Source organism: Polyodon spathula, chromosome 10, assembly GCF_017654505.1.
Source record: "Polyodon spathula isolate WHYD16114869_AA chromosome 10, ASM1765450v1, whole genome shotgun sequence".
NCBI lineage: Eukaryota > Metazoa > Chordata > Actinopteri > Acipenseriformes > Polyodontidae > Polyodon > Polyodon spathula.
The window spans coordinates 41,387,751-41,410,915 of record NC_054543.1 but is presented as its reverse complement, the minus strand read 5'-3'; the positions used below and the strand labels follow the sequence as shown (position 1 = coordinate 41,410,915).

Here is a 23,165-nt window from a genome sequence, read left to right as displayed (position 1 = left end):
GTATTAAAAAGTAGAATGATAAAATCAGGAGAGGCTTTAGGAAATTAATTTAATGTTTCTAACATTGCTTTTAATTATCCTGTTCTTGATGTCTCTTTTCTGCAAAACTGTAGATAGAGCCAATTAGTTATTTGTTTGTTATTTATTTATGTATTTATTTATCTATCAAGCTTAGTCTTGAGGAAGGAGCCAGAAGACATTGCAGCCCCACTCACTGGCATTAGTGGTATCCATTCTCCTCACCTCCCAATAAAAAGGATCAAAACACTCCAAATCACAACACCCCTGGAGTGCATTTGTGAAACGAAATGGCCAGATTTATGTTAGATTTGTCTTATGACTAGAGATCGGAGGTTCTTTGCAAAATTGGACTGGTCTGTTGTTTTGTGGCATCACTGTGCTGGATGGATAGTCAATTCAGAAATGTAATTCCCTGTCAGAACGCTCAGATGGTATAACCCTTTTGGAGGTCTCTGAAACTAAACTGGCTACATAGTTCCCCATAGAACATTTATCATATGAATTCTGAGCATAATACCTTCACAAACCTCATGAATGCCACTGTGGACTAACAAAAAAAACATTGTTTCAATGTGGTGAATTCTACAAAAAAAAAAAAAAATACAAAAAAACACCACTCCCAATACACCCACGGGAGTGGAATAAATAGTACATGGGGATGTGAAGGTACAGTTAAAGAAATCTGGTTTCCTTAACCACATCATCACAATATGGATGTACAACCGCTTATTAAATCCAGGCTATGCAGATCAGACAAAAAAAGAATGATGGCTCCATATAGCGCATTGCTAGCCCACAATAAAGATCGTAGACTTTTACTGTGTTCTGGTATCTAAGCCAGGGTAAAAATAGAGCCCCTTGAGTTTAAACTTTCATATTTTTTTTTTTTTTTTTTTTTTTGTGCAGTGAACAAAGAAATTCCAAAAAACTTTCACAATACTTTTGTCAGACCACACATACACACACATGCTCTAATTTAGATTTTCCTCATTTTTATCTTTGCCAAATCATATTTTTTTGGGTGAAAAGCGAATTAATTTTTTATTCTGACTGAAGGAATAATACATATTATGTATGCATAACTGATTCAAACAACTCTATTGTTGTTAGCTACTAACTTTGGAAAGTTATCTTGTGGTCACAAAAGGCAAACAATTTATGCTGTCTGTGGTTTACGAAGAAATTAACATTCACAGAATAATTATGAAGACTTTGAGGTCTAAAAGGTCTCCTTTTCTGACAAATGAGCGCCTCCAGAGCTCAAGCTTGTTGAAATTGTTTTATTAAAAAGGTAACATTTTGCTCCAAAAGAAAGATTGTGAATGCCGAAGTTGAATTTAATTATTTGTTGTATCAAAAAGGAGAAAAACAATATATATATATATATATATATATATATATATATAATATATATATATATATATATATAATATATATATAATAATATATATATTTATCATCCAGAATATTTCAGTTTGAATTCTAACTTAAAACTCAGTATGTTTATATTTATACATCCAGAAGATTTCAGGTTGAATGTCACTTAAATGTTGAACTAGGTGTTACTTCTACTTAGAAATCACAGTGAACAGCTATCTAGTGATTGAGAAAAAGAAACATAATAATAAACATATCCAGAGATAATTGTCCAAGACTTTCCCTGCACTGTCAGTGGAAAAACTTGGTCTCAGGAGAACTTTAAAAACTATAATCCTTCTCATCATTTGAGCATGTGCCCTCCAGAGCTGGTTTTATGCTGCTAGACGCAGGGAAAAAAAAAACATTTCACATTCACAGATGATCCTAATTTGGTGCGGTTTGGAGTGTAATTTAGATCAAACGAATCAATGTAAATGAGTCAGGGTTTCTTAATTAGGTGCCTCTGAAGAGAAAAAGAAAAAACAAGTTGGACCACATCAGTAGGTGTGGGTGTGGCGCCCACAGTTCTAGAGTTTTTCCTATATACATATCCCAATACCATGCTGACATACATGCCAGTCTTTTTATTATTATTTTTGCTTCAATAAGGCAAAAGGAATAAATGTGTAAAGGGAACAGACTTTTAGACGCTAACTCAGATTGGTTCTGAGAAGACACTGTCTTTATGGCACATGGCACCAAAATAGGTCATTCAGCTGCAATTTAGCTGTCTCTTTCTACTCGATTGCCAGCTGTTTTTTGTTCTTATTTCAAACTGGGCATGTGCCAGCCTGCAATATTTGCTCATAATCCCTTTTCCCCAGTTGAGCTTGTTTATAAGGATTAACATTGCTGCATGTGAGGTGTTCAGTGTTTATGCATATGATACAGAATTATAACACTAGATATAAAAAAGAGAAGCCCCTGGTCGATTAGTTAACTGTGACTAACAGAGAAACACACCTATTTCAAAACAGACCTCCCTGGTCATGCCAGAAAAGGTTGGGTTTTGTACCTGGATGGGGTTTAAAATTAGTACTATGGGACAAGCTAGCCACCTGTACAAAGGGGTAGGTGAACCATACATATATCTTATTATGTAAAAAAGCCCCATGAGAATTTGAATAAGCTACAGAGCCTCATAAACCCTGCCAGAGGGGACACATGGATTGGTTTTAGTATTAGCCCATCTAGGCACAGTAAGTAAAATGCTGCTGCGCCCCTTTGCCGCTAAGTAGAAAATGAATAGATATGACCTCATGTTGGTGTATGCTTTATACTGTGGCATATTTTGTATTCTGTACAATAACCAAAGTCCTTTTCCAAGTGATGGATTTTGAATATGAGTTTCTGTAGCATAAATCAATGCAGAATATTACATCAGGACACACACACACACAAGTATTTTGCCATAAACTCATTGAACTTTATGTCATAAACTTATACAGAAATACTATCAAATGAACACAAAAACAAATCCAATCCAAATTGGCTCAACTTCATCTAATATATATATATATATATATCTATCTATCTATCTATCTATCTATCTATCTATCTATCTATATATATCTATCTATATATATATATATATATATATATATATATATATATACATACATACATACATACATACATACATACAGTATACATACAGTATGTCTCCTCGCACTTACGACACACAGGCAGTCCTCGCACTTACGACACAATTGGTTCCTGAAAGTCTCGCTGTAAATCGAAGCGTCGTAAGTTGAAGCACATGTTCCCATAGGAACAATGTTAGAAATTTGAGTTACGTTCCTTCTTCACAAAAATGACCCATTGTATTGTACTCATGCAAATATTTATTTAATTCTTTACACTCAGCCCGTTGATTTCGGGGCACCGGCTCAGGCACCTACCTGGCTTTTTTAAAAGTACAGACTCGGGGCTTTGCAAAGAGGTATTCAGTGTGCGTATGCGGTACTCCTAGCCAGAAATAAGATTGACTGAAGTTAAGCCCCTCATCATGTGACAAAGTTCACAGCTTAGGTTTTGTTTTGAGTCCACTGCTCTTACCAGACATTGTTAAGGGCAAATAAATAAAAAAAAAAATACCCACTAGAGTGAGTCAAGGCGACCACTACAGGTACTGCGGTTCGGACACCGAGCATGCACACGTGACGCATGGCTCGGGTCTCAACGTGTCGTAAATGCCCTATCGATATCGTAAAGTCGAAGCAGGATAATAATGCAATACTCTCTATACAGCAAGGACAGTTTACGTGTTTTCAGGGTACTGGCGCAGCAAAAGTAAATCAGAAAAAAGCACCATTTCACTTTTCATTTGTGGTTTCCAATGTAGAAAAAATAAAGTCAATACCCATCATACAGTAAGAGAAATAAATCGCCAAAGTAAGGTAAAAATGTCCTGGATTGTTTACATTAAATGATTTATTGATATTTTAAAATTGATGAGTCACAGGCAAAACATGGAAATATATTATGGAATGCACTTATTGTGATGTCTATATCATTTATATTAAATCCTTGTAATTGAGTCCCATGACAGGAATTCTCTGTAGTTTCAAATAAAACAAACATTTCAAGAATTCAACACTGTCTCCCTGAGTACTACTTCTTAAACATGATAACATGATAAGACTGACACGCGTAGCACACCTCCATTTAAAACAAGCATTCTTTAGCTTAGTGAAAGCATCAGGATATATATGTTTACCAAGACTCTCCTATGTCTGTCAGTAACTTTATTTTATCAACGCTTCTATACAATGGAATATGGTAGATTTTTATATAAATCAAAATATCGAGCCTACAAACTATTTTACTGGTCAGTGCTAGCAAGAAGCGCATTTAAAATGACTGCTCGACGTTTAAATACAGATTTCACCTGCAAACACTGTGCTTTATCACACTTTGCTGTGCTTTTACTATGATAAGCATTCCTTTAGTTTACTCTGATTTTTAATATGCAATAAAAAAAAAAAAAAAAAAAAAAACAGAACTAATATTCATCATGAAAATATATCTATGTTCAAATCAACTCTCAAGACCCACTTGTTCTCTTTTGCTTTCAATGCTCTTCTAGTCTGGTATCTGTTATTAGCTGCTGTCTAAATTGCTGTTTCAGGTTTTTCACTCCATCTTATTCATAGGATTCTGTATGACACATGCATCCACAATGTTTACAATTCACACACTAGCCCTGTATTTAATGCATTATGCCTGTAGTTAATGTATTTGCATTTTTCTTTTACTGTTGTATTTAATGTACTATGCCCTGTATTTTACTGTATTTAATATATTATGTATTGTTCCTCACTATATTGTAAAGCACTTTGTGATGGTGGTCCACTATGAAAGGCGCTGTATAAATTATAGATAAGGCAGGATTTGAACCCTAACTAGTCATACTTTCACTCCAACTACATAGCCGCTACACAGATTCACATCTTAACCCTTTCAACAGACTAGGCTATTATTTACATTTACCCCATCCAAGCGACAATACATTGCCTCAACATAGGTTGAACAATTTTGTTATTCCTATAATGTGTGTGTTATTATCAGTAACGTGTTACAACAGCTAATTGCTTCTGTATTTCACATCATTTATCAAGTCACTTCTCCAGCTGTGCTTGGGAATGCCATTTTACCAGACATAACATGAAAGTTTTTTGTACTGTTGTCATGTTTTGTTGGATTTTATGTAAACACTAACTGTTGTTTTAAGGAGATACTTGTTTCACTCAGTCTATCACCAATCTGTCCACTAGATTACATTACAATTGATAATTGATCCTTCTATGGGATTAATGCACGCTTCGCAAAGTTCTGAATTGCACACAAATTTGACGAGGAACAGTCCTCCGAACCAATTGGGCCAGTTGTACAGTAAGTACAAATAATTATACATGTTTACTTTGCTGCATTCCTATTTGATATTGTAATGTCATGTTACACAACATTTTGTTAAACACACTGTAACACTGAGGGACAATACTTAAAGAAAGGGGCTCTCTACCAGCAGCCCGGTTCATATCCTGGCTCGGCCACTAATTTCTAATGAGCAAGCCTTTTCACCTGCTTGTGCTCTGTCTTTCGGATGAGACGTAAAACCCAAGTCCTATTGCAAGTGACTCTGCAGCAGCAGTTGTCGATGCATCATTCACCCACACTAACCTCTATAAGTCACTTTGGATAAAAACGTCTGGTAAATGATTAACTATTATTCTATTGAAACAAACCAAATCGCCTAGTTTTTTTTTCAATTATATATTTCTTCTTCTTCTTCTTCTTCTTCTTCTTCTTCTTCTTCTTCTTCTTCTTCTTCTTCTTCTTCTTCTTCATTTGCTTAGCAGTTGCCCTTATCCGTCATTATTGATGAGGTGTCTATGATTTCCAATGTCACCTTTTTATACATCCATCTTCGCCTATATGAGATTTTCCACACTGCCAACAAAGACAATAGCTGGTTTGGAAAAAATTAACATCTTCTGGGGGATTTGCTGATAAACCACCTTTTGTGCCACTTACTCAAGAAGAATTGCACCAATTGATTGGCTCTATGGGACCTGTGGAAATTGTTCACGTATGATGAACTCACAATTAATATGTGCCAGAAGCAGGACCGGGTTTTGCCAATCTGCTTAACCGTGCCAGACTCTAAGCTACCAACAAAACGGATCACACTTTGTTGAGTGACTGATACCAATCAAGGGAGGACATATTTACAGCTGCAAAAAAGAAATCATCCAACACATGAAGGATTTAGATGACAAAGATGGAAGTTCAACCTGTCTCATGCCTACAGTAGACACCTGTAACCAGATACAGACCACTACACTTGATAGTACTCCTGGGGAGGACATTCATCTTGTGGAAATAGATACTGTAGACTGCCTTCCTTCCCTCCAGAAGTTTAAATTTAAAGCTTATAAGGCTGACTGCAGTCATACAGTTGGACTGCAAACAAGCATACGAGTGAAAATAGGCTGTAAGCTGATGCTTTGGAAAAAAATATCCAAACTTCAAGCTGTTTCCTATTATCTAGAAAAACCCATGATGGTGAAAACCAAAACCATCCATTTTAACAATGGACACACACGTACCTTTTAACGCTCAAGGTCAAAGTTTGAAGTCATGGACAGGGCCTACATTGTTTGGGAGGAGTTTCCAGTCATCGGTGCTCATGCAATCACCATTCACAAATGCCAGGGCATGACACTCAAAACAGTGATGATGGACCTTGGTAACTCCATTTTCTCCTATGGCCAAAGTTTTTTGGCACTTTCTAGAGTAACTTCCTTAAGTGGCATCCCCTTATAAACTTTGACCCCCCCCCTGCATTAAAGTGCTTCCATCTGCAGTTGCAGAGTTCAGCAGGCTGAGCAATCTTTTCTGACCTGAGTTGATAAGCCTAAAGGAGAACAACACACACAAGAGATCCATGATAAAGGATCATATGTATTTCGTACATCAAGCCATCACCAACATTCAGGAACAACAGAAGCTACCACATTCTGAGGGAACAGCTGCAGTCACACATTCAATCAGAGGCTTGAGCAACACTCATCTCACCTCCTGCTATGCAAACACCATGTTACAATGCCTTCTTCGCTGCCAACTTCTGAAAGAGTCATTAAAACAGAGTGAACAACAAGCCCTCAGGACTTTTGTTACCAACTATGATCAGTTGCCATCCACTACATATTTCAGTACTGTGGAAATGTGTCAGTTCTTAGGAGAATACTTTAAATAAAGCACATAAAGGATGACCATTGTTTATGAATCTATGTAAACGCAGCTAATGAAGACCTTCTGTCCCAAAAGCCTTGAAAGCTTATGCTTCTTTTGTTGGCAAAAACAATATTTTCAAAACCTGAATGAACAATGAGTAAATCTTAAGAATCTAGATAAAGGTGTACTTTGTTTATTATGTTTAGATTGAAATGCCTTATTCCAACATATAGAGTACAGGTGACCTTTTTTAAAGGTCAGGTGTTATTCTAGGATTGTTTGTTTTCATTTTTTTTTTTATTTATATGAAGGACTTTAAAGACACCATCCTGTCAAAGTTTGAAAACAGTAACCAGGATTTTTTTTTTAATTTTTTTTTTTTTTTTTTTATTGGAGGCACTGGATAATTCTAGGGCCCTTTAGTAACTTTGGGGTTCGTTTTGATAAAAAAAAAAAAAAAACTACAATCACAGTCTGAAGACTAGCTGAAGCACTAACAATGCTTAATGACTATACAAGGGTACTGTATATACAATTTGGTACTGTATGTGTTTTGTAATGTAGTACCGGTTAGTCCAGCATCAAGTACTAACTGCCATTCACAATGGCTCCGTTAGATTACAGTCTGGACATATCTGAGGTCTATTAGCATTGCTTGGAAACATCAGCCATTAATAGACCACTGACTGGCTTTTACAATTTGTTTTATTATACTGCAAGTGTGTAAAAACTAAAATGGATCGGATTACATCTTTCATCATATTTTTTGTTTGGCCAAGCAAGATATATTACATATAATTCCAATTCTTTTTTTTTTATTGTTGAAAATAATTATCTATAGTGTGAAGGAAATTGACTTGGTTTATATTACAGCAGTAGGATATACAGTATACACACACACACACACACACACACACAAACCTGTATTAAGAGACCACTCAACAGTCAGTGAGGACAGTCTAATAGCGGTCTCTTAACACAGGTAGTCTTTTAAAAGATGGCCCATAACTTATTAATTTTCTATTTGTCTCTGACATGCTTTCTTGTAATTATGTATGTCTTACACTGTAAAAGCCATAATATGTAATATGAACAAAAGTAGGTATGTAATTTAATAATATTCATTTAGATAATGCATTTACAAAACAAATTATTTTGTGAAAGTAACGAATGCTTGCCTGTCTCGGGTCACACAAAATGTTTTAAATCCTTTGCAAATTTCAATGCCTGTGTCTGCCTTTCAGATACGTGTTGATTCATTGCATCCTGAAACCAACGCCAGCGTAAGCAGAAGATCTTAAGCATTCGAATTGTTTTCGATTACCGTGCACATTGTTTTCATACTCTTATAAGCACGGCTTGAATTTTTCGGTGTTTATTTTCATTTTAACTGTTTGCCTTTAAGTCTTAAGCCGCTACATTCTAATTGAGAACATTCTGTTAAATTAGCGGGAAAGAACAACACAACACGAAACAAACACATTGGAAGCTGCCTCCCAGGCAAGTGCGAGAACAAAACGCAAGTTAAAGTAGCATGTGGGGGAAGTGATTAATGTCACTGCTTGCTCTTGTGTTCGAATAATGAAGAAGGTGAAACAGAATCAGCAAGTCAGTCAGGACATCAAGGTGAAAAGAAGCGTCTTTGTTTAGTAATTAATAGTTTAGTTAAGATATTGAATCCGCTCAAAACATGGTCACGTGAACACAAATAAAAACCTAAAACTTCAAGCCGTTCTTTCGGCTGTATCTGCGTCTTTCTAGTGCCAAATTTTTCAGCAGTTTTTCTGGCACTTACTGTCTTTACAAGTTTATAACTAGTTCTGTCATCTAGGGAGGACCTTTTGTTTCTCCATGGATTTTCCTTTACAAGAGAGTGCTGTTGTTTTATTGATTATGGATAAAAGACCGCTAAAATGGTTACCGTATTCCTTTGAATTTAGGATGTACCATATAAAACCATATTTTTCTTATAACAACCCAGTGTAAGGGTGCTTAATACAGGTTTGAGTCCGTTGCTGGGTAAGGGAATTGTGGTCGCTGGTCACGGTAGACAGGTGGTCATTTAATACCGTTCAATAAAAGCACAAATATCATTGGGAGGAATTTAAAATGGTTGCTTAGACCAGGTGGCCGCTAAGTAAAGGTGGTCACATGAGCAGGTTTGATATATAAATACAACTCAGTTGGAGGACCTTCATATCTTGTAAGCTCAGACTGTTCTAAAAGAAAAACAGATAAACCATTGTGTCACTGTCATTTTAAGTTTTCCTTTTTAATTGTTTCACTGGAATTATTTTTCCAGTCAGTACTGGGCAGAAAACCAAAGTCTACTTTCCATCATTTACAAATGTATGTCACTTTGTTTTAAAGACAAGAAATCCAATAACGTTGATTATCATTTTAAGGTTATACATGATAAGCCCATAGCCGTGCAGTAAGACAGATATTAGTGCACAGACAAGTGATCTTGTTTAGCCCATCAAGGTGTTTAATTATATTTTAAAGCTTTCCTGATATAAGATCAGTGCACAGGGTGATTATAGTTTCTTGGACAACCATTTAAACACACAGGGTTAATACTAGACAGGCTGGGCCTGGTTTAGTGTCTTGGTAAATTTGGAGCTTATGTTTTTTGAGTGAAAAGAGATGATTGACTTGATAATTGCTGTAAAGCAACATTCAAAATTAGGTAGAAAATGGGATTCAAATAATTGATTAAAAAAAAATTAAGTAAGTTCCCAGTGACACTATACATAGTATAACATTATACATTGATTTAGCACTTACATTATTAAAGCAGGACCTAAATAGTTTATTTATTTTACTAGACTACTAACATTAATTCTTATTAGTACTTACAAAATGTTATTTTTTACTTAAAAAAAAAAAGGCTGTATAACCAAACATTTCTTGACTGTCAGTTATAAGACTTGAGTTAATTCGTTTTTATAATCTGACGATGTTCAGATAAAAATGTATACAAATACAGCAGTGCTCTTTGGTTTGACATACCATTACTTTATGATGCATGAGTGTTGTTAGAGAGTATGTAATAAAGCCTGCCAGTCCTAAGGTTAACGGAAACCACAATATGTATAGGTCTTAAGAAGTTAAGAGAATACAAGTGTAAGTTCACAAGATAAGGGAAAAAGACCTGAACTCATGTCTTGCAAAATGGACACGTTTACTACACTAGGTCTTGCACAAGTGCTGCTTGCAGTCATATAGCCTGAAATGATGATCACTGTCACTGTGTCCCTGAGCTTAACTGAAGATAAGTCATTTTATTTATTGAAAATTGTGATTGAGTGCAAATTTAATAACATTTTGTTTATTGTTCTTTTCTGTATCATCTGAATGAAAGAACAATTCAGTACTTAACAAAAGATTTCTGTGTTTAGGACAGTACGGAAGGAGGTGGGTCTGGGTTTTCATAGAAATTCCTTTCCCCAATATCTTGTATAGAATTGAAATATGTTTCTGCACATTAGTAATACATTCCACTACAGCTATACATGAAACTTACTTTTGAAAATGTCTGAAAAGAGCTTTCATTGTGTCATGATTAGGCTTCGGGAGCTGAGACACAAGCTTCTTTATAGACTGGACACGCTGCCGGTAATCCTGTGTTTCTGTAATGGAAAAGGAACACAAGTGAGAGACTTACCACCATACTGTAAGCGTCAAGGTATCTGCACATTGTTAAACTCACAACACAGTTGTTACGTATTTGATTTCACCAGTCGTATATAATCTGACTTTGTAAACTGGTTAGTTATTATATAGAACGATTTCAGTACATATAATGGTCAACACATTCAGATGCAACCACTGTGTAGAACTACATTTAAAACACCTGCTTTGTAAGGAGCTACAGAAACACCTACAGTACCTGTTTGAGATTACAGCAGGTAGTGACTATAAATTGGGTTGTGATTGTTGAGTATGTAGCACAGAGTAAAGTTACACTTACTGCTGAATTGTTTGCTCTCCACTAGCTCTTTTGGCATGCGAGTAAAGATTACATAAATAGATTTAGCTATTTGTTTTTACGATCTTTTCTTTTTTTTTTTTGGATGTGCATTGTGAAAGCATATTATACATTGGCTAATAGTTCATAAAACCAAATAAATACACCTCAAAACAAGCACGCTCCTGAATGGAGATCCATTACAATGTGAATCCATCTGGTCATGTACAACAACAATATAAGAATGTAAACATTTTCTTATCTAATCTACATACCAGTATTAACTAGATGAAAGCAGGTATTAACTTTATAATTCTCTCTCTCTCTCTCTCTCTCTCTCTCTCTCTCTCTCTCTCTCTCTCTCTCTACTATATATATATATATATATATATATATATATATATATATATATATATATATATATATATATGTGAAGATATGAGACAAGTGCAGAAACTGTTCACAACTGATGACTTGACTTAGTGTTTGAAAACCTCACAAGATAAACACCTCTGCCAATTGCTCTAGCATTTATCTGTGCCTAGATATTATTACAAGGAAGAAAGGTATGGGAGCTGTTATCTTCGAAAAAGAACCAACTAATCTTAATGGTTTTTAAGTAGTTACCTGCACTAGACTGACATTTATCAAGATAATTTTGCACCGGGCCCTACACAGAAAAAGGTCTTTTATCTGGACGCAACATCGTTATGAATTATTGTTTGCAGCTAGGTAGAAAATTGCACTTTCTAGCTACCTTTTCTGGTTATAAATCAACCAGTCACTTCTCACCATTCACCCACTCAAAACTGCTGAGCCTAGGTTTTTTTGGTACTGCTCTGCTCTGTTCTTTTGGAAAAACCACAAACAGTTCTGCATGGTAAATATGTGTTGTTTTTCAAAAGCTCCATTTTAGAAGTTACAAGAGAACTGCCAAAAATGAAAATTGATAAAATCATCTTGAATTCTTCTTTATTTTTTAGGTTAATGGAAAATAACATATTTAAGGTAGTATTATAGTGCTGCAGAAAAGAAAATGGAGTAAGAGCTTCACTGTAACCATCAATTTATATATAACAAAATAAAAAGAAAAAATCTGTCTGAATACTGGCAATAATTTTCAAAACACTGTTACCAAAATATGTAAAAATGTTACACAACCTTAAAATCAAGAATATTGAGAATCAGCATTCAATGAACGATTAAAACGTGCATGTATTTGACCCTGTACTTTTCATGTAGTCTCTGAGCTTTCTAAAAGTAAAATTGTAACAGATCCATCTGACAAATATGCAACTGTGGGCATTTGAGACTTGCAAATACCAATAGCGATAGGCACCAAATAATGTTGTGCAATGGTGATAATTACTGGGTTAAATCTGTAACTTTTTTTCTCTGTAAAATTATACCAAATCAGCCAAACAAAATGATCAGCACAAGGTTAATTATAAGGAACATATGAGAAAGCCAGAATTAGTCATCTTCAGTGTTTAATTATATTTGTACCTAGTGCAAATGAAAACATCACACACGTTCACATTCACCACAAGCTTTTTATACTTTTAAGCTTCCCAACATAAAACATAAAACTGACAGCTCTTTGATGGATTAGAAACAAAAGCTAAAGGTAAGGAGGTATCAAGAGATTGACTGTCCATTGAGCCTGCCAGACATTCAGATTATTGTTTATTGCAGAATCAGCTTCTTGAATGTATGTGCACATTTACAAATCCATAATATGTTTTTTCTCAAAAATTGACAAATAAATACTATGTAGATGCAAGGAGCATCAGAGTTTCTTGTCTACTGTCTTTGATTTATAGTAAATTAATTTCCAGCATGCAAATATTGTACTCTATGTTGATATTCATTGTGGGGCTGCTGTTGCTGCTTTTAAGTTACACTAGTGTAATGAAATTAGATTTTGAGTTGTTAATGCAGTTGTTAACACAGAGCAAACAGAAGAAATTATATTAACAAGTACTGCAAGGGCTTACATGCCTAAAACACATAGTTCAATTTTTAGGTACAATTAATTGTACTTCTAACATTACAAGTAATGGACATTGATGTTTACAACACTACCCCCATTTTCACAATGCAGATTTTGTCTGCTCAACAGGAAGTCAGATATAGTTATGAAAACATGCTAGAAGAGGTGGTTGCTTCTAACCTGAGCTTCATCCATCTTCCTATAGGAGAACAACACCTGACCTCTGATCCAAAACCGACCTGCTGCATCCATCATGCTATGTTTGATAATGTGGTAACTACCGTCTTCCTTCTCTCAGCACTCTGTATGATCTGGTACAGTTACTCTACCAGGTATGGCACTTACTGAGCACAAAAGATGGCCCTTACATTGTTTGTTAAAGAAGTCAAATCAACCAGCCTATTCAATCTCTTACTAAAACACAAACAGCTTGAGTGTTGAGAAATGAAGACTCGTGCGGTCCATAGAAAGACATGTCAAAGGTCTGTGGACTCTGATTGTGGTTGGTCAGGGCAGAGATCACTTCAGAAACATAGAGTACACTTCAACAAATCATGAAGCAACAAGATAAAAAGACCATTTATCTGAATCACAACAGAATAAGATAATAATCATTCTCAAAAATGTTCACTGATCATTGTTTAAAAATGAGCATTCTTTAAGGTCTCATTTATTGGGAACAATTCTAAAATTCCTGAAGCTAACATTGAGAACCCTTGAGACACATACTGAACAAAAAGTTAATAGGTTATTTTTAAATGTGGTCTTGAAACATGATATGCAGTGTATCTGCTCATAATATTGTTTTAATTGGATCAAATATATATGTAAAAAAGTTAATCTAATTAAAAAGTATCATCACTAACTATGCAGTGATTCAGGGGCAAGCCAACTGTATTCTTGATACTTCTGTTAGTCAAACTCAATAGGGCAATCTATAAAACCTGTAATTAATTTTAACCTCTGTTAAGTTTTTAGTAACTATCTTCTATGTAAATACTGTACATGGACTGAAGTACACCATTTTCTAATACATTTTGACTGTTATTTACAAATGCCTTTTATAAAACATGCAGAATTACAGTATATTACCCATAATAGCATCCTTGCCAAGAAAAGTATGTAGATTGCATTTGAGAAATAATATATTCAAAGTACGTTCTACTGTAAATTTCAGGTGAATGAACTTTAGTAAAATAACTTTTTTTTTTTTTTACATATTTGATAGGCTCATTTATGCCATGCAAAAGACTAAGCAGTGTGCTCTATTACAGTTCCATCCCATTGGGTGCAGTAGGGTGCAGGCAGATGGAAGACAATGACAGGGGGAGAAGTGATTTTGCTTAGCCGTGCGTTAAGATGCCATCCAGAGGCTCTCTGCACACTGCAGATACTTCATTAGGATGCCAGGATAATAGCAAAGTAGCACTCCGAGTGACACCCCATTTCCTGCTTACTGAGCTCTCCAACCTCGACAGATGTCAACAATCCCACTTTGCCACTGTGCAGACCTAACTTTCTGAACGCTTGGACACAGATACCGACTTCCATAACAGGGTAGCAACAACGCACGCGCCGTGAAGTGACAAATCTATATGATTAAATCACTGGATAGTTTTGATAGATTAATAATCTCTGAGAATAAGTATTTTCTTAGTCTTTAGGATTCCCAGGATTATCAAGCACAGGTCATTTGCCTTTTCTGATTTCAAATGAATTTACAGGGCAAGGAATCTGAACAGATGTTTGTTTGCTGTTAAGTTACTCCATCTGGGAAGCATGATATCTTTTAGGAATTGTAGTTCATCATAATAGAAGTCTAGTAAATACTAGTAAATGTCCAGCTGTTAACTGAAACTACAATCAGCAGAGACAAGTTAAAAAAACACATTTTAACGTTTCGGTCTCTCAACTGGATTTGAGCTGTGATGACTGTACTGGGTTGAAATTGCCCAAATTGTCAGTCCTATAAATTGTTATAAACCTAACAACAATGTGCAAACTCAAAATGATTCTAACAGAGCTCATGCACTATCTATTTTCTCTTCATATTACAAGGTTACTAAATGGACAACAATAAAGGGAAAATTTGGCTTTCATTTTTTTTTCTTCATCAAATTAAAATATAGCTCAGCCAAGTGTTGTTCCACCCATCTAGTGTAGGTAAGGTTTTTTTTGTTTTACTACCTGGCAAAAAAAAAAAAAAAAATGTTGAATGTAGGTCAGTTAATGAAAAACACATTGCCAAGTGGAAGAATATATCAGCTAGTTTTGCATTCCATAATATTCTAAATGCAAGAGGCATTTAATCCTTCATTTGAATATGTATTCTGACCTCCTGCTCCTTTGGTTTTGAACTGCTACCAGATTTCAGACCGAAAGGAAATTGTTCTACATTTCCTGACAAATTGAGTTAAACGGACATTAAGTGGGCTTTAAGAAAACAAATGGCTGTCTTTATCACAGGTGGACACTGATGGCTTAATGGGGCCTGCACTGATCGTATCACAGCTAATGGCTTGACAGGAAACATTAGGGTTTTTGTATAAAGAACTGGCAAAGCAAGCCCTGCTAACACAGACCTGTCAAGTGCTGCATGTCCCCTTTGTGCAGGGAAGCAGATGTTTGTATGTATACCGTGAACTGGCATTAGAGCAGGCAGCAGATGCCTGTATGGATGCCAGGTTTGTGAATTTTACAGACGGAACATGTTCTGTGAAAGAGCAGGGCAGCCCTCTGCCATAGGTGATCCCCAGTGTAAAATGCTACAGCTTAACTCATTTTTTCACAATCTGGTTTCCTAGGCTGCACACTCTAGATTAATTAAAGAAACCAACAATATTGGAGTTTATAAGACAATTATTACTAATAAGACATCAAGGGGTTTTCCTACTAAAAAATACATACTTCAAAAATATGAATTATGTTATTATTTACTGTATGTTAAAACAAACAAACAAACTATGATTAAACTACTACTGTAGCTAGTTACACGATGAACGTATGGGAGCTCCTCTCCATAGTATCTTTTTCAATTGAATTTAACCACCAAAGGATTCCCCAGATTTACAATGAGGATATTTCAAAACATAAATATAAAATTGTTTTTATCCATTGTTACAATCCTTTAACATTGCTAAAGTTGTGTACAATACTGTACTGTAAACTGAAATCTAACCAAAAAGCCAAGTTGTATAAAAATATCTACATCTGATTCTTTTATTCTAACTTCCAACTAGTCTTGTGGATTCAAACTCAAGTGTTATCATCTTAACATATAGTCACATTTTTTTTTCAATTTAGCTATCAGCATTTTTGCTTGCAGATCTTTGTTGCTTGGTTTATTTGAGCAGTATACCTTTATACCTTCACGCACCCCTAATGGTCATTTTGGTAATTACAGTAAACAGTTAAAAAAAAAAAAAAAAAAAAAAATGTAACAAAATGTGTACAATATATTATAAATGGTATGGATTTTAAACAAATTAAAGGAGAAGAAGAGAAACAAGACCAAGAAGAACATGTTTTCCACACTGTTTGACAGCTTATTTCTCCTAATCTATGACAGATATTGAAATGTTGTTTTGCATGAGATGTGAAGAGTGTTTATATGCTCAGAAACTCAAGAATAATGGCATTCCAACAACTGCAACAGCTGGCAATACCCTTGATTCTACCCTTATAGTGTGGTCCTTTACTGTAGTCAGAGTAGTTCTCCACTCTTTATACTAACCTGTCTGGAGCATTGTGACTATATTATATTTTGTTTAAAACAAGAAATAGATTTACAGTAGTATTTTTTCTGAGAGAAGTATTTAAGGTTGATAGTGTATTGATGGATATTAATTGGGCATAACAATCTTGCACATATTATCATTTTTATTTGTTTTTTTTAATAAATACGTGTATGCAATCCATAACTGAAAGCATTATCAGCAAATATCTGCATACAGCTTATTTTTCAGTTGCCATGCATATTGTAAAAATCAATCCTGTTTTTCTCCCAATAAATACCCAACATTTCACACCATATCATACCATAAAAGACAATATGAGCAAACATAATATTTAATATACTTATCACAGTTTTGTTTCAATCAAACATGTTTGAATGACAAAATTGATTTTAGTGAATTTAGCTTTTTATTGCATTATTTCTACTGCAAGCTATAGGAACAGGTAGTTTGCACTCCGTTAAACAAGCACAGTGGCCCCTCACTTTTATTTGACATTTTATTTGGCTGTGACAAACGAGCAGCAGTTGGATTATAACATAATTTGTCTTGTCTTTATTACCAGCACAAAGGACACCATTCATTAATTATTCTGCCGTTGCAGCTCAACACTAACTGGAAAGGTCCCTCTTTGGACAGATGGCGAGGACAATGTTATTTATATCAATCAGCCCCAAATGCTCAACAAGGATTACTATTCCTTGGACTACACTGATTTATTTCTCTCCACCTCACCCCAAACTCAACCCTACAAGCTCCTGCAGGGACATTTTAATCGAAAAAAAGGATTGAAAATAAACTCTTAAGGGAGCAATGTGTTTTAGCTTGTTTATTTATAAACAGTGTTTTTGCCCACATTTTTTTTTTTTTTTGTCCATTCAATGTTCTCGTGTATCAGAATGCCCCCTTCCCCACCCCAGACCCCTGCATTTCTAATAGAATAATGTGGAGCTCTGTAAAGCAAATGCTTTCACATTGAGAGACTTATGTTTGAAAACTGCTTAGGTGTAGAGTGCAGATTATTCAAGCACCTTCAATAAGCCTCTAAAGCTACCACAAACGACCAGTCCCTTTGGTGATCAGGTAATTCAACTATTGTCAAACTGCTAGAGGGAAAACTAACTGTTTAAAATCACCTTCAAATACAAACACACAAACAAAAGCTATTGATAATGACTGCAAACAACAAACAAGAGGACAGTATACACTTGTTTAGCTGAATGCATACTCCTCGTTAACAACATGTGGTCCATGACAAGCAACAACTGCCCATGAGCAGTAACAAGCTATTTTAGGATTCACAACTATTAGTTATTTTGCCTGCCTAGCTTCAACATAGATCACTTCTTATCCAAAAATAGGAATTGATGAGATCACTTGTGATCATAATTACTCTTCTGTAAATTTTCAGAGGAAATTAGAATACCACAGCAATTTTGGATTTTATGCATGTTAAACATGTTCTAAATGAATACAGTATTTGGTAGGTGAGTGACACAAGAGTCTTAAATTAGATACCAAATGTTTGATGTATTGACTGTATTTCATAATGAAAAGTGCATGTTATCACACTTCCTCCTTGTCTTCAGGGTATGAACAAGGTCCTGTATCACCTTCTCATGTGATACAGACCAGGGGTACCAACACTCAAATTAGGAAAAATCTAATCAGTTTAGAATGGACCTCAAATTAGCATTATACTGCCCACCAGGACTGCTCTTCCAAACCCTACATTAATCTGTTCTTCAGTCTTTTCAAAAACTGCAAAAGCAATGCACGTAATGAATGAAACAGAGCACTTTACACAAATAGTCACCTCCTCAACATTTTTAAAATACTGCAATCAAAACATAAAATGCTGAATAAAAAAAAAAAAAAAAAAAAAAACTGCATTCCTGCCTTTACACTGGAGCTCTGCATCTATATCTACTGTTAGCTTAATATCTCTAAATACATTTGTAATAAATAGCACAAACTGATACTTAAAGATTCCTTATTCATCTGTGAGGCAGTTTTAAACTGTAGCAGGCGATACATACTCTCACATCTAAAAGGCCCTTGATATGATCCCATTACAAAGAACAAAACTTTTTAGTTTGTTTTATTTAAATAAAGCCTTCTGTATAACCTTGCTATCTGGCTTAGTTTGCCTGCATTAAAGTCCCATCAAGGCAAATATTAGCAACATGCAAATAATCTTGCAGGTTGTGATTAAGATTTTAAATGTATCTTTTTTCTGCTTTTAGTTAATGAAAAACAAAGTCTTGGAGGATCTAATTTGTAATTTATTAAACATGAAAAGATCCTTGATGAAATATAGAAATGAGATATATTTTGCATTTCAAAGAGTTAAGCTGACAACTTACTTGCATGCAAATGAGGTTGAGATTTGTAAAAAAAATATATTTGAAGCAAAATTATTTCTGAATGCACTTATTACAATAATGTGGCATGCAGATAAGAGGAACACACGGCATTAAAAGGCATTCATTTCTCCAAAGTGCTGAAATTAGTTTCTTTCTGCCATTGTGTATTAACGTTCTTCTTCGGAAGCACTGCATATTTAAGAAATGCACAGAATCAGTAATACATTTGTTAATTACAAATTTAAGAAGCGCAACTGTGTTGTTTTCCCAATATGTTTTTTTTTTCTTGATTCAAAAGCAGAATTGCTAATGTATTCGTTAAATCATGTAATTTAGTCACTACATGTTTGAAGATTCTTTAAGGTTTCAAAGTTGAAAGTACCCTACAATAAATGTTCATTTGCGGTCCGTGAAGCCACACCATGTGTGTGTAACACACACACATATATATATTATATATATATATATATTATATGATATATATATATATATATATATAATATATATATATAATATTTTTTTCTTTTGCTCATCAAATCCCCATTTGCTAAATGCAAATGTCTCTGGTCTGAGTGCTTTTACACTTCGATTTAAATGAGTAATTACTTGATTAAAATATGTTTAAGGTTGCTATGGGTAACATTGTAGAGGGGTCAAAATGAAAATAAAAGGTCACGAGATTAAGCCTTAAAACCTATTTTGTATTATAATGACAAATATTTGTTAAAACAAGCTTGAACAAGAATGTGTGCAGTGAAAACATAAAACCAGTTTTAGCCTTTCCTAAATAGTATTATCTGTCAAGTAATTCTGGAAATAGAACATTACCTTAAAACATTTCAAAAGGTCTGAGTCTAACTGCAATTAACCAAAAAGGCTCTTGGTGTTCTTGGTTGATATAAAGGAGTATCTCACAGTGCTAACCTTGTTAAATAATATAAATCAACAGGAGGTGCTCATAGTCAACTCCAACCTTTGTGAAAAAAAAAAATCGTTTCTGGATTCCAGGGTGATATTGTCAGTTGTTTATTTTTTATTATTACAATTGAAAAGCACAACTGCAATTGTAAACAAATCATGTGTTCTACACAAGGCCTTAACTTTGGATGCTATTTTTAATTTCCATGTTTAGAATTCTTCATTTGCTTCTATATGTCTGCTGTCTTTTCATCTGCCATTTCTCTCTCTGTATCCTTATTTTTCTTTTTACATTTTTCAATTTTATTTTCCCTTAGTATGCAATCATCTGATGCTCTATTATATTCCCTTCTGTAAATACTTCATTACTTACTTTATCTGTATTTTATTTTATTTGTTCAGGGGCTGCCAATGAAAATTAGCTGCTAAATTTGGGTGTCAAATGTAAAAAATATTGTACTGTATTTAATACAGAATAAATGTTTTGTCTTAACTAACATAATTGTAATAGTGGCATGTATGTAGGGAATATTTAATGAACATGTATTCAAAGATTATCTAATGGCGTTTACAAGAAGTAATCAGTCTTCTGAGGTAATAGAGGCGTATCACCCCTTCAAGTATCAAATGGTTAATAACAACCAACTCATGGAAGTACAGATTTATTATCCCATAGCATGTCAGTACTGTTCCATCCCCATAGCCTTAGGAACACCCCAAAGATGAACTCTCCATGGCCTGGAATCACTTCCAACTGTCCCAGTCAGGGTCTCCCCAAACTGGCCCTCCCCTCGTGGATGCTGTTCCCCAGACATGTCATCCCATACACCCGTAGGGAGGTGACAAACTACAATATAAAACAGGCATCAGGCAACATAATAACTAGAGCATCAATCAATCAAACAATCAATAATACTAAGCTTTTCTTTCATACATACCGGTAGGGTTCAAAATTAGAACTCTTCAAGGTTAATGGTACTGTAATATTAAAATGTAAATACATTACAAAGATATAATAAAATAAATTAAACATTTGGAAAATGGTAATGCAGTGATGGAGATATTCCATCCATTTTAGATCATTATGAATGTAATTGTTAAGTGTTTTCTGTTTCACTGATATGCCATATACTGTATCTTAAGTGATACTATACAACCAATATGATGCAAAGCATGCATCTAAATGTTTGCTAAGAATATTTTAGCAGTATCCAAAAATCCATCTCTCTTATTCCTGATGACTGACATATGGTTTTATTTAAAAATAGACTATTACAATTACAGTATAGTAGCGTACATTGTGTAAAAGTCATTAAAACAACTTTTTAGGGTCCAAAATTACACAGTGCACTCCATTTATAAGAATCACATTCATCCCGGTTGTTTTGACTCTTATAAGTGGTTGATTCTTAAAAGTGGACTGATATGATTACTGTAGTGCAGAATCAAACTTAAGGGCAGGACCAAATCGCTCTTGGGAAAGAGTGTTTATGCAATAATAATAATAATAATAATAATAATAATAATAATAATAATAATAATAATAATAATATGCTTTTATTTTTATTGTGTAAAATATTGAAAAATAAGCACGCAAGTTTGAAAGAAAACACACACACTTGGCAATTACCTCATTTCCACGATGTCTGCAGCATTGTGCTGCATTGTTCTGTCACTGTTATGAAAGCGTGCCACATTGTTTTCATGATTTTTGTAAAAATCCATACCGTACCCTAGCTTGTGTCAGCACCATGCAATGCCAGCATCCTCATACCCAACTGGCATGGTGCTGCCCGGAGCCCTTCTGTGCACAAGGCTGTATAGAGGGCTATAAATGCACAAGAACAAAGATTGAAAAAACAAATGTCGGTTAACAAAGAAACGGCATGTGAGTATTATAAAATTAAAATGCTGAAATAAACAGAACATCCAAAAACCAACATAACACTGTAGTAAGGATCAGTACCGGTACATATTATACAATAAGAAGTCGAATGAAATGCTATCCAGTGCCATGAAGAAAGAGAAAAAAAAAATAGTTGATTGAACATTTTTTTTTTTTTTTTTAAACGGACAGAGTCGGGTAGCTGTATTATTATTATTATTATTTATTATTATTATTATTATTATTATTTATTATTATTATTATTATTATTATTTATTCTATCAAAAAACCAAAGGAAATTTAAAAACTTAATCTTGATGCTTCTGAGATGACAGTTAGGCTACCATTATAGGTATTATATAATTTTGTTCTCTACACGGATTTATATGTTTCGAGATTCAGCGAGATTTCGCTTGGAATTTTTCCAGTGTTTTATTACCGCGAATACTTTCGCGCCCTTCTTCACTAAGTGCCAACATTGATTTGGTCCGGCCCTTAGTATGAGAATGATAAGAGCTTGTTCCCTGGCTGCAGTGTAATGGGTAGATCACTAGATGTCACGCGTTCCCCCATGTATGCATGCCCACGAAAAATCCACAGCTGCTTTTCTTTAATGAATTAAGGATAATAGTCAATTGGTTAACTACTTCTTAAAGTTAATGACATCTCGATAGAAATGACTTAGCCGAAGGCTTTGTGATTGGGGTATAGAGGAGTAAGGAAGCAGAAGTAACAAAAAGAAACCACAACTCAAGTAAGAGATCTAGTGTTTGTTCCACACGAAATACTGTTGAGTTAGTGCTCCAAATGTTTGATTTATTAACGGTTGTTTCGCCACCACTGTGTAAGAAAAATAAAACCAACATCGGTTTAAAACTGTAAAACTCTGTCACATTACAATTAGCAAAAGTGGGCCATCAGCAGTTTAAAAACAGTACACACATGTCAATGGTGCTCAATCACTGAGGACAATACATCAAAACAAGTCCTCGTGGGTAAGCAGCTTGTTATATGATCACGATTATGCTTACTCCAGGATGCAGAATCCTATTTTACTACAGTATACTTGAGAAGTGATCATCTCTTGAGGGTGCCTAGCTTAACTGCTGTGTGGTGTTAC

At 34.7% G+C, this 23,165-nt stretch overlaps 1 protein-coding gene across 6 annotated transcripts in view; it reads right to left on the bottom strand.

Annotated features, from left to right (window-relative positions):
• Positions 1–23,165, bottom strand: part of LOC121322319 (rho GTPase-activating protein 15-like) — a 211,872-nt gene that overhangs the window by 52,026 nt on the left and 136,681 nt on the right. For all 6 annotated transcript variants that reach the window (XM_041262122.1, XM_041262121.1, XM_041262123.1 and 3 more), the window contains exon 14: positions 10,706–10,811. In XM_041262122.1, the coding sequence (XP_041118056.1) occupies positions 10,706–10,811 (106 nt within the window). The remainder of the gene's footprint in view (positions 1–10,705; positions 10,812–23,165) is intronic.